We start from the raw sequence: 13,440 nt of genomic DNA, 5'->3' as shown, positions 1-13,440 counted from the left end.
GTCGCCTGGGTGAGGCACTGAGCCTTAGCCCCGCCCCCACACCCCCCCACCCCTGGGGCCTTTTCTGGCCCTGTGGATCCTAATCATAAGGCTGCCTCCTACCTAAATCCCACCCCTGCCTAAGCCCCATCCCCCACAGCCAAGGCCTTTTCTGGCTTTTTTTTTTTTGCTATTGTGATTCTATTTTACCTTTTAGTAAAAGGTTGTTGTTTCATTTATATTTTTATTTTTTCTAACATATCTGTTAGTTTTCTAATCTTAGTTTTTACTCTTTATTATTGTTCTGCTCTTTCTTCTTTCCCCCTACGCAGCTTGCAGGATCTTGGTTCAAGAGCTGGTGTTCGGGCCTACGCTCCTGTGGTGGGAACTCTGAGTCAGAACCACTGGACTAACAGAGAACCTCAGACCCCAAGAAATATTCATCGGAATGAGGTCTCCTAGAGGTCCTCACCTTGGCACTAAGACGTGGCTCTACCCAACAGCCTACAAATTCCAGTGCTGGACGCCTCAGGCCAAACAGCCAGTAAGACAGGAACACAATCCCACCCATCAAAAAAAAAAAAAAAAAAGAAAATGAAATGACAAAAAAATATGTCACAGATGAAAAGGCAAGGTAAAAACCTGCAAGACCAAATAAATGAAGAGGAAATAGGCAATCTACCTGAAAAAGAATTCAGAGTAATGTCAGTAAAGATGATCCAGAATCTTGGAAATAGAATTGCGGCATGGATTGAGAAAATACAAGGAGTATTTAACAAAGATCTAGAAGAACTAAAGAACAAACAAACAGAGATAAACAACACAATAAATGAAATGAAAAATACACTAGAAGGAATCAATAACAGAATAACTGAGGCAGAAGAACAAGTAGTGAGCTGGAGGACAGAATGGTGGAAATAACTGCTGCACAACAGAATACAAAAAAAGAATGAAAAGAAATGAGGACAGTCTCAGAGACCTCTGGGACAACATTAAAGATACCAACAGTTGAATTATAGGGGTCCCAGAAGAAGAAGAGAAAGAGTCTGAGAAAATATTTAAAGAAATTATAGTCGAAAACTTCCCTAACATGGGAAAGGAAATAGCCACCTAAGTCCAGGAAGTGCAGAGTCCCATACAGGAGAAACGCAAGGAGAAACACACCGAGACACATATTAATCAAACTAACAAAAATTCAATTCAAAGAAAAAGTATTAAAAGCAGCAAGGGAAAAGCAACAAATAACATACAAGGGAATCCCTGTAACGGTATCAGCTGATTTTTCAGCAGAAACTCTGCAAGCCAGAAGGGAGTAGCAGGATATACTTAAAGTGATGAAGGAGAAAAACCTACAACCAAGATTACTCTACCCAGCAAGGATCTCATTCAGATTCAATGGAGAAATCAAAAGCTTTACAGACTAGCAAATGCTAAGAGAATTCAGCACCACCAAACCATATTTACAACAAATGCTAAAGGAATTTCTCTAGGTGGGAAACACAAGAGAAGAAAAAGACCCACAAAAACAAACCCAAAACAATTAAGAAAATGGTGATAGGAACATACATATCAATAATAACCTTGAGGGCTTCCCTGGTGGCGCAGTGGTTGAGAGTCCACCTGCCAGTGCAGGGGACACAGGTTCGTGCTCTGGTCCGGGAGGATCTCACATGCCGCGGAGCGGCAGGGCCCATGAGCCATGGCCACTGAGCCTGCGCGTCCGGAGCCTGTGTTCCGCAACGGGAGAAGCCACAACAGTGAGAGGCCCGCGTACAGCAAAAAAAAAAAATAATAATAATAATAATAATAATAATAATAACCTTGAATGTAAATGGATTAAATGCCCCAACCAAAAGACACAGACTGGCTGAATGGATACAAAAACAATACCCATATATATGCTGTCTACAACAGACCCACTTCAGACCTAGGGACACATACAGACTGAAAGTGAGGGGATGGAAAAAGATATTCCACACAAATGGAAATCAAAGGAAAGCTGGACTAGTAATACTCGTATCAGATAAAATACATTTTAAAATAAAGACAGTTACAAGAGATAAGGAACAACACTACATAATGATCACGGGATCAATCCAAGAAGAAGATATAACAATTATAAATAATTATGCACCCAACATAGGAGTACCACAACATATAAGGCAAATGCTAACAATCATAAAAGGAGAAATCGACAGTAACACAATAATAGTAGGGAACTTTAACACCCCACTTACACCAATGGACAGATCATCCAAACAGAAAATAAGGAAACACAAGCTTTAAATGACACAACAGACCAGATAGACTTAACTGATATTTATAGGACATCCACCCGAAAATGGCAGAATATGCTTTATTCTCAAGTGCACAGAGAACATTCTTCAGGATAGATCACATCTTGGGTCACAAATCAAGCCTCAGTAAATTTAAGAAAATTGAAATCATATCAAGCATCCTTTCTAACCACAATGCTATGAGATTAGAAATAAATTAAAGGGAAAAAAACCTGTAAAAAACACAAATACACGGAGGCTAAACAGTGCACTACTAAGTAACCAAGAGATCACGGAAGAAACCAAAGAATAAACAAACAAAAAAATACACAGAAACAAATGACAATGAAAACACAATGACCCAAAACCTATGGGATGCAGAAAAAGCGGTTCTAAGAGGGAAGTTTATAGCAATTCATTCTCACCTCAAGAAATAAGAAAAATCTCAGGCTTCCCTGGTGGCGCAGTGGTTGAGAGTCCGCCTGCTGATTCAGGGGACGTGGGTTCGTGCCCCAGTTCGGGAGGGTCCCACGTGGGGCGGAGCGGCTGGGCCCATGGGCCATGGCCGTTGAGCCTGTGCGTCCGGAGCCTGTGCTCCACAGTGAGAGAGGCCACAGCAGTGAGAGGCCCATGTACCGCAAAAAAAAAAAAATAATAAGAAATAAGAAAAATCTCAAATGAACAATCTAAGCTTACACCTAAAGCAACTAGAGAAAGAAGAACAAAGAAAACCCAAAGTCAGTAGAAGGAAAGAAATCATAAAGATCAGAGCAGAAGTAAATGAAAAAGAAATGAAGGAAACAATAGCAAAGATCAATAAAACTGAAAACTGGTTCTTTGAAAAGATAAACAAAATTGATAAACCTTTAGCCAGAGTCATCAAGAAAAAAAGGGAGAGGACATAAACCAATAAAATTAGAAATGAAAAAGGAGAAATCAAAACTGACACCACAGAAATACAAAGGATTGTAAGAGACTGCTACAAACAACTATATGCCAATAAAACAGACAACCTCAAAGAAATTGACAAATTCTTGGAAAGGTACAATTTTCCAAGACTGAACCAGGAAAAATTAGAAAATATAAACAGACATATAGTAAGTAATGAAATTGAAACTGTAATTAAAAATCTTCCAACAGGGCTTCCCTGGTGGCGCAGTGGTTGGGAGCCTGCCTGCCGATGCAGGGGACACGGGTTCGCACCCCGGTCCAGGAGGATCCCACATGCCACGGAGTGGCTGGGCCCGTGAGCCATGGCCGCTGAGCCTGCACGTCTGGAGCCTGTGCTCCCCAGCGGGAGAGGCCACAGGGGTGAGAGGCCCGCGTACAGAAAAAAAAAAAAAAATCTTCCAACAAAGTCCAGGCAGATGGCTTCACAGGTGAATTCTATCAAACATTAGAGAAGAGCTAACACCTATCCTTCTCAAACTCTTAGAAAACATTGCAGAGGGCAGAACACTCCCAAATTCATTCTACGAGGCCACCATCACACTGATACCAAAACCAGACAAAGGTATCACAAAAAAAGAAAATTACAGACCAATATCACTGATGAACATAGACGCAAAAATCCTCAACAAAATACTAGCAAACAGAATCCAACAACATAGTAAAAGGATTATACACCACGATCAAGTGGGATTTATCCCAGGAATGCAAGGATTCTTCAATATATGCAAATCAATCAATGTGATACACCACATTAACGAATTAAATAAAAAACATATGATCTCAATAGATGCAGAAAAAGCTTTTGACAAAATTCAACCCCCATTTATGATAAAAACTCTCCAGAAGATGGGCACAGAGGGAACCTACCTCAACATAACAAAGGCCATATATGACAAACCCACAGCAAACTTCATTCTCAATGGTGAAAAACTGAAAGGAAATCTTAGAGGAAATCTCTAAGATCAGGAACAAGACAAGAATGTCCACTCTGGCCACTCTTATTCAACACAGTTTTGGAAGTCCTAGCCATGGCAATTAGAGAAGAAAAAGAAATAAAAGGAATACAAATTGGAAAAGAAGAAGTAAAACTGTCACTGTTTGCTGAGGGCATGACACTATACCTAGGAAATCCTAAAGATGCCACCAGAAGACGATGAGAACAAATCAGTGAATTTGGTAAGGTGGCAGGACACAAAATTAACGTGCAGAAATCTCTTGCATTCCTATACACTAAGAGAAATTAAGGAAACAATCCCATTTACCATCGTAACAAAAAGAATAAAATACCTAGGAATAAACCTACCTAAGGATGCAAAAGACCTGTACTCAGAAACTATAAAACACTGATGAAAGAAATCAAAGATGACACAGACAGAGAAACAGACCATGTTCTTGGATTGGAAGAATCAATATTGTGAAAATGACTATACTACCCAAAGCAGTCTACAAAGTCAGTGCAATCCCTATCAAATTACCAATGGCATTCTTCACAGAATTAGAACAAAAAATTTTACAATTTGTATGGAAACAAAAAAGACCCGAATAGCCAAAGCAATCTTGAGAAAGAAAAACGGAGCTGGAGGAATCAGGCTCCCAGACTTCAGACTATACTACAAAGCTACAGTAATGAAGACAGTATGGTAGTGGCACAAAAACAGAAATATATGGGACCTCCCTGGTGGTGCAGTGGTTAAGAATCCGCCTGCCAATGCAGGGGACACGGGTTTGACCCCTAGTCCAGGAAGATCCCCCAAGCTGCAGAGCAACTAAGCCCATGCGCCACAGCTACTGAACCTGCACTCTAGAGCCTGTGAGCCACTACTACTGAGCCCATGCGCCACAACTACTGAAGGCCACGTGCCACAGAGCCTGCGCACCTGCAACTACTGAGCCCAAACACCACAACTACTGAAGCCCACACACTCTACGGCCCACGTGCTGCAACTACTGAGCCCACGTGCTGCAACTACTGAAGCCCGCATGCCTAAAACCTGTGCTCCACAACAAGAGAAGCCACCGCAATGAGAAGCCCGCACACCACAATGAAGAGTAGCCCCGCTCGCCACAACTAGAGAAACCCACACACAGCAACAAAGACCCAACGCAGCCAAAAATAATAAATAAAATTATTTTTTTAAAAAACGGAAATATAGATCAATGGTACAAGAGAAGGCCCAGAGATAAACCCATGCACCTATCGTCACCTCGTTTATGGCAAAGGAGGCAAGAACATACAATGGAGAAAGGACAGTCTCTTGAATAGATGTTTCTGGAAAAACTGGACAGCTACATGTAAAAGAATGAAATCAGAACACCCCCTAATACCATACACAGAATTAAACTCAAAATAGATTAAAGACCTAAATATAAGACCGGACACTATAAAACTCTTGGAGGAAAACATAGGAAGAACACTCCTTGACATAAATTACAGCAAGACCTTTTTTGACCACCTCCTAGAGTAATGAAAATAAAAACAAAGTAAACAAATGGGACCTAATTAAACTTAAAAGCTTCTGCACAGCAAAGGAAACCATAAAGAAGACAAAAAGACAACCCTCAGAATGGGAGAAAATATTTGCAAATGAAGCTACAGACAACGAATTAACCTCCAAAATATACAAAGAGTTCATGCAGCTCAATATCAAGAAAACAACCCAATCAAAAAATGGGTGTAAAACCTAAATAGACATTTCACCAAAGAAGAGATCCAGATGGCCAAGAGGCACATGAAAAGATGCTCAACATCACTAATTATTAGAGAAATGCAAATCAAAACTGCAGTGAGGTATCACCTCACACCAGTCAGAATGGCCATCATCAAAAAATCTACAAACAATAAATGCTGGAGAGGGTGTGGAGTAAAGGGAACCCTCCTGCAGTATTGGTGGGAATGTAAATTGATACAGCCACTATGGAGAACAGTATGGAGGGTCCTTAAAAAATTAAAAATGGAACTACCATATGACCCAGCAATCCCACTGCTGGGCATATACCGAGAAAACCATAATTCAAAAGGAGACATGTACCACAATATTCACTGCAGCACTATTTACAATAGCCAGGACATGGAAACAACCTAAATGTCCATCAACAGATGAATGGATAAAGAAGATGTGGTACATATATACAATGGAATATTACTCAGCCATAAAAAGGAACGAAATTGGGTCATTTGTAGAGATGTTGATGGACATAGAGTCTGTCATACAGAGTGAAGTAAGCCAGAAAGTGAAAAACAAATATCATATATTAACGCATATATGTGGAATCTAGAAAAATGGTACAGATGAACCTATTTGGAGGGCAGGAATAGAGAGGCAGACATAGACATAGAGAACGGACATGTGGACACAGGGTGGGAAGGGGATGGTCGGATGAATTGGGAGATTAGGATGGGCATATATACACTACCATGCATAAAATAGATAGCTAGTGGGAACAAGCTATAAAGCACAGGAAGTGCAGCCCGGTGCTCTCTGACGACCTAGTTGGGTGGGATGGGGTGGGGAGAGGGAGGTCAAAGAGGGAGGGAATATAGGTATACATATAGCTGATTCACTGCATTGTACAGCAGAAACTAACACAACATTGTAAAGCAATTATACTCCAATAAAAAAAATTTTTTTAGTTGTATGCGACTAGTCACACTGAAAAAAGCCAGACTGCAATGAACACAAATGTTATCTGGTGGAACAAACTATGCATCATGGAAGAAACCAGCAAAAACAAACCTATGAGTTCATTTTTTGGAATTATCAAACACAGATTATATAATACCCATGTTTAATATGTTTAAAATAATTTTTAAAGTGTAAAAATATCTCCACAGAACAGAAAATTTAAACTCATGATGTAAAATGTTCACAAGACATTTATATGAAGTAAATATACAGTAGTTGAAAAAATTTTTTTTCTTGGTTTCTTGGTACTACAGGTCTTTTTTTAATTGAAGTATAGTTGATATACAATATTGTGTTAGTTTCACAGCAAAGTGATTCAGTTATGTATATATATTCTTTACGTATATATATTCTTTACATATATATATCTTTACATATATATATTCTTTACATATATATACTCTTTATATATATATATTCTTTTTCAGATTCTTTTCCATTATAGGTTGTTATAAAACATTGAATATAGTTCCCTTACTCTACAGTAGGTCCTTGTTTATCTATTTTATATATAGCAGCATGTATCTGTTAATCCCCAACTCCTAATTTATCCCTCTTCCCGCTTTCCCACTTGATAACCATAAGTTTGTTTTCTGTCTGAGTCTGTTTCTGTTTTGTAAATAAGCTCATTTGTATCACTTTTTAAGATTCCACATATAAGTGATAACATATGCTATTTGTCTTTCTCTGACTCACTTCATGCTAGTGTGTTATCTTTACATCCATCCATGTTGCTGTAAATGGCATTATTTCGTGTTTTTATGGCTGAGTAATATTCCATTGTACATATATACCACATCTTCTTTATCCATTCATCTGTTGATGGATACTTAGGTTGCTTCCATGTATTGGCTATTGTGCTGCAATGAATACTGCGGTGCATGTATGTTTTCTAAGTATGGTTTTCTCCGGATATATGCCCCAGGAGTGGGATTGCTGGATCATATGGTAGCTCTATGTTTAGTTTTTCAAGGAACCTCCATACTGTTCTCCATAGTGGCTGCAATAATTTACATTCCCACCAACAGTGTAGGAGGGTTCCCTTTTCTCCACACCCTCTCCAGCATTCATTCTTTGTAGATTTTTTGATGGTGGCCATTCTGGCAGGTGTGAGGTGATAGACACCTCACTGTAGTTTTGATTTGCATTTTCTAATCATTAGCAATGTTGAGCATTTTTTCATATGCCTGTTGGCCATCTGTATGTCTTCTTTGGAGAAATGTCTATTTAGGTCTTCTGCCCATTTTTCAATTGGGTTGTTTTTTGGTTATTGAGCTGTATGAGCTGTTTGTATATTTTGGAAATTAAGCCCTTGTCAGTTGCTTCATTTGCAAATATGGTGGCATGTGGGATCTTAGTTTCCCGACCAGGGCATGCCCCCTGCATTGGAAGCGTGGATTCTTAACCACTGGAATGCCAGGGAAATCTCTGAAAATGTTTTACATCTTGATCTGGATATATATATATATACACACGCTCCGTGGCATATGGGATCTTCCCAGGCCAGGGCTCAAACCCGTGTCCCCTGCATTTGCAGGCGGATTCTTAACCACTGCGCCACCAGGGAAGCCCCATTCTAACTTTTAAATCTAAATATAACTCAATCAAATTCAACAGAGCAAAACAAATCTAGAATTTTAAATGATTAACTATACCGTACTTCTGTGTAAAATTCATAGATGATAAAAAGTAGACAGATTTAAAATCCTCTCCCAATATTTTCAGTGTACTTATAAAATGTCCATCACATTGAATGAAACACCACAAAACCAACTGCATTACACCTTTCATTTACCCTGTGTGTATAATTTAATTCAATAAAACATAAAACGACAATGAAATCTTTCTACAACATTAGCAGGTCACCCTCAAACAACTTGACCTACACATGACTTGTCTAGCCATGACAACCTGTCTTTCACAAATCAATCTTCCCCTCTTCTCTCCCCATAATACTCCATATGCAGCAACAACTAGAAAGAAAAAAAATATCTAGTAATAAAGGATCAAATGTCCCTGCTAGGGCTTCCCTGGTGGCACAGTGGTTGAGAGTCCGCCTACTGATTCAGGGGACATGGATTCATGCCCCTGTCTGGGAAGATCCCACATGCCGCGGAGCGGATAGGCCCGTGAGCCATGGCCGCTGAGCCTGTGCGTCCAGAGCCTGTTCTCCACAACGGGAGAGGCCACAACAGTGAGAGGTCCGCATACCGCAAAAAAAAAAAAAAAAAGTCCCTGCTATACATTCAGGAAATTCAAATGAAAACCTGATAGTAATCTTAAATATAACACTATTTATAAAATATTCAGGGAAAAGAAAGAAACAAGATACATACCTTTTCTATCAAGAGATATTTCAGATGGCAAAAAGTTTCAGGTGGAAAAGGGTATTAGATTGTGATTTAAATAGTAATTCCTCGCCTCAACCAGCCACCGGAGCCAAGCCCAAGGTCCCGCCATGGAGCCCCACTCGCTCGCTGACTCGGGCCTGGAGGCGCCGGCCACACGCCTCTGAGCCCTTCGGCATTCTTGGAATATGAAAACAAGCCTGGACGACCTAGCAGGCCACCCTCACCAAAGCAGAATGTGAGGAAGAATATTGACTTTGAGCCTCTCTCTACCACCACACTCATCCTGGAAGACAGACCAGAAAATCTCTCAGCAAAGCTAGCTGAAAAAGCTCAGAAACACAGGAAACCGTATGAAGAAATGGTGGTTCAGGCCAAAAAAATGAGAGTTGAAAGAAGCCCAGAGAAGGAAAAAGCAGCTGGAAGAAAGATGCAGATTAGAAGAAAGTATCGGAAATGCCGTCCTCACTTAGAATAATGAGATTTTGCCTAACTGGGAAACAGTACTCTAGGAAAAGTTAGAGATTTATGGTGGCAGGGAATCCCTCCCAGTGTGAGAGGCAAAGTCTGGAGCTTAGCCATTGGCAACGAGTTAAACATCATCCAGGAGCTCTTTGACATCTGTCTTGCCCAAGCCAAGGAGCAGTGGTGGTCCTTTAGCACGGGAGGCTCTGAAGTGGAGAATGAAGATGCTGGTTTTTCAGCAGCAGACAGAGAAGCCAGTCTGGAGTTTATTAAACTAGACATTTCCAGAACATTCCCTAAGCTCTGCATTTTCCAGCAAGGTGGCCCGTATCACAACACAGCATTTTGGGAGCTTACACTTGTTACCAACAGGATGTGGGTTATGTTCAGGGCATGGCCTTCATAGCAGCCGTGTTGATCTTGAACTTACTGTAGATGCCTTCATTGCTTTTTCTAAACTTCTGAATAAACCCTGTCAAATGGCTTTTTTCCAAGTGGACCACGGCCTTATGTTGACTTATTCTGCTGCGTTTGAGGTATTTGTTGAAGGAAATTTGCCAAAATTATTTGCTCATCTCAAGAAAAACAACTTAACTCCAAACATCTACCTAATTGATTGGAGACAAAAGGCTTACTTCTAGAAGGTAAAGTCCGAACATCATCTGAAACGAGGCTCAGTCCCTTAAAAAAAGCCGATTTGTCTGCACCGTAGACAAATCTTGGAAGCAAGCCTTTGGGACTCTCGGCGTTTGTTGCTTCTGTCCCAAACCCTGAGACTGTTCCGACGCCGCTGAATTCTCACTGGGAACAAGGTTTTGGAGGTGAGAGCTCATAGCTGAGGCCACAAGCGCTGGTGTCACTGTGGAATAGTACAGACATCAGGCCATGAAGTGGCTGCTGGCGGGGGTGCTGGGCTGGCGATACAAAGCATTACATGTTATATGGTGATAAGATTTAACTACTCACTATTCACTGAGCAAAATTTGACTCATCTAGATCCAGCACCTATAAGATATATTATAAACTGACATGATATGCATATAGCATATTACTTTCCCTGGTCATTTAATTGAGCTCTTGTCCTCCTGTTCTACAGGCAAGGAATTTCTTCCAGGTCTCAAAACACTAACTTACAAATTTAGGTTACTGCTCACAAAAGGACAGTGGACATCATTGAAAATCTCAGAGTAAAAAGCTCTGAAAACACTTTCCTCCATAAAAGCAATGAGAACACTAGCAAAAACTGTCAAAATCAACTTTCTCAAAATGCTAGAAATTAACCAAAGACTTGCAGCAATCTAGGGAATGATTGCTGAATCTCAGTAAGAACAATGAGCTTTGTGGCATTTTAATTTCCCTGTGCACATCTGCCCATCCCCAGGTGCACAGGAATCTTGAAAAACAACAGCCACAACCAAGTCTGGCAGTCCAAGAAGTTGGAGTTCCCAGAGAAGGGTCATTATTGGACATGAAAGACTTCACATGTAAGGCTGTCATTATTGAACTTACTCAGAGCTCACTAGTACAAAAAGTGGTCTCCCCCCAAGACAATCTATCAAAACCAACCAGAGACAGTTGTTGAACATAACTCTTAAAACTCAATAAAAAAAAGGAACCCATTAATAGACAGGCAAAAGATCTTAACAGATATCTCACCAAAGAAAATAAACAGATGGCATAAAAGCATGAGAAGAAGCTTAATATCATAATGCATTAGGGAATTGCAAATGAAAACAATTAGAAATCACTATACACCTATAAGAATGCAAAAAATCCAAAACATTAATAATACCAAATGCTGGTGTAGATGTGGAGCAACAGGAACTTTCATTCGTTGCTGGTAGAAATGCAAAATACTACAGCAACTTTGGAAGATACTTTGGCAGTTTTTTTTTTTTTTTTTTTTTTTTACAAAACTAAAATACTCTTACCATAAGACCCAGCAATTGTGCTCCTTGATATTTACCCAAAGGAACTGAAAACTCATATCCACACAGAAACCCGCACATGGATGCTCATAGCAGCTTGATACACAATTGCCAAAACTTGGAAGCAAGCAAGATGCTCTTCAGCAGGTGGACAGATGAACTGTGGTACATCAATACAATGAAATTTTATTCAAGGCTTAAACGAAATGTCTTTTCATAGCATGACAGCTCATGTTGAAACCTTAAATGCATATTACTAAGTGAAAGAAACCAATGTGAAAAGGCTACATACTATATGATTTCAACCATATGATATTCTGCAGAGGTAAAACTATGAAGACAATAAAAAGATCAGAAGTTGCCAGAGGTTGGGGGATGGGGTGAGAGGGATGAATCAGCAGAGCACAGAGGATTTTTAGGCAGTGAAACTATTCTGTATGATACTAAAATGGTGCATACATGTCATTATCCTTGTGTCAAAACCCATGAAATACAAAACACCAGGACTTCCCTGGCAGTCCAATGGTTAAGACTTCACCTTCCAATGCAGGGGTGTGGATTTGATCCCTGATCAGGAAGCTAAGATCCCACATGCCTCCTGGCCAAAAAACCAAAACATAAAATAGAAGCAATATTGTAACAAAGGGCCTCCTCGCCGCCCGGCCCGGCCCCCGCACGCCCGGGAGGCGGGCCCTGCCGGCGGAGGCGCCCGGCGCACCCTGAGCCCGGGTGCCAGTCTTTGTTGTGAAGGGTCCCAGGGTGTGCGGCCAACATGGCGGAGATGGCATTTATTTCTTAAATAATGTTTATCACTGTACTGATGAATGCTTCAGCAACACTGGTGAACTCTAGGGTACAAAGAGTTCTTTACCTGTTGGCTCTATCCCTCACCCCCAATGTTGTAAATGAGCCGTCAGACTGCAACAGCATTACCTACTGGAACCTCAAAGTGTTCACCATCCCAGAGAGTACCTGCCCTGACTGGCACAACTGCGTCCAACAATGACTTGGCAAGTCTTTTTGAGTGTCCGGTCTGCTTTGACTATGTGTTACCACCCATTCTTCAGTGTCAGAGTGGCCATCTTGTTTGTAGCAACTGTCGCCCAAAGCTCACATGTTGTCCAACTTGCCGGGGCCCATTGGGATCCATTCGCAACTTGGCTATGGAGAAGGTGGCCAATTCAGTACTTTTCCCTTGTAAATATGCCTCTTCTGGATGTGAAATAACTCTGCCACACACAGAAAAAGCAGACCACGAAGAACTCTGTGAGTTAAGGCCTTATTCCTGTCCGTGCTCTGGTGCTTCCTGTAAATGGTAAGGCTCTTTGGATGCTGTAATGCCGCATCTGATGCATCAGCATAAGTCTATTACAACCCTACAGGGAGAGGATATAGTTTTCCTTGCTACAGACATTAATCTTCCTGGAGCTGTTGACTGGATGATGATGCAGTCCTGTTTTGGCTTTCACTTCATGTTAGTCTTGGAGAAACAGGAAAAATACGATGGTCACCAGCAATTCTTTGCAATTGTACAGCTGTTAGGAACACGCAAGCAAGCTGAAAATTTTGCTTATCAACTTGAGCTAAATGGTCATAGGCGGCGATTGACTTGGGAAGCCACTCCTCGATCTATTCATGAGGGAATTGCAACAGCCATTATGAATAGTGACTGCCTAGTCTTTGACACCAGCATTGCACAGCTTTTTGCAGAAAATGGCAATTTAGGCATCAATGTAACTATTTCCATGTGTTGAAATGGCAATCAAACATTTTCTGGCCAGTGTTTAAAAGCATTGCATTCAGTTTCACA

General features: G+C 40.7%; 1 protein-coding gene and 1 pseudogene across 2 annotated transcripts; both read left to right on the top strand.

Annotated features, from left to right (window-relative positions):
- The first annotated feature begins 9,529 nt into the window (after positions 1 to 9,529).
- Positions 9,530 to 10,343, top strand: LOC308605708 (TBC1 domain family member 14-like; annotated as a pseudogene). Its single transcript has one exon. The product of its transcript is annotated as a TBC1 domain family member 14-like (transcript).
- A 2,192-nt stretch (positions 10,344 to 12,535) lies between these two features.
- Positions 12,536 to 13,414, top strand: LOC308605959 (E3 ubiquitin-protein ligase SIAH1-like; the record flags this gene model as incomplete). The annotated part of the gene is given in 2 exon segments (XM_081216343.1): positions 12,536 to 12,946; positions 12,950 to 13,414. Coding segments are annotated over 2 exon segments (846 nt in total). The 3' UTR covers positions 13,385 to 13,414.
- Positions 13,415 to 13,440: the final 26 nt, after the last annotated feature.

Source organism: Mesoplodon bidens, assembly GCF_964165515.1.
Source record: "Mesoplodon bidens genome assembly, chromosome: 18".
NCBI classification, from domain to species: domain Eukaryota; kingdom Metazoa; phylum Chordata; class Mammalia; order Artiodactyla; family Ziphiidae; genus Mesoplodon; species Mesoplodon bidens.
Note: the sequence above shows the minus strand (reverse complement) of the source record. Positions and strands in the feature narration are given on the sequence as shown.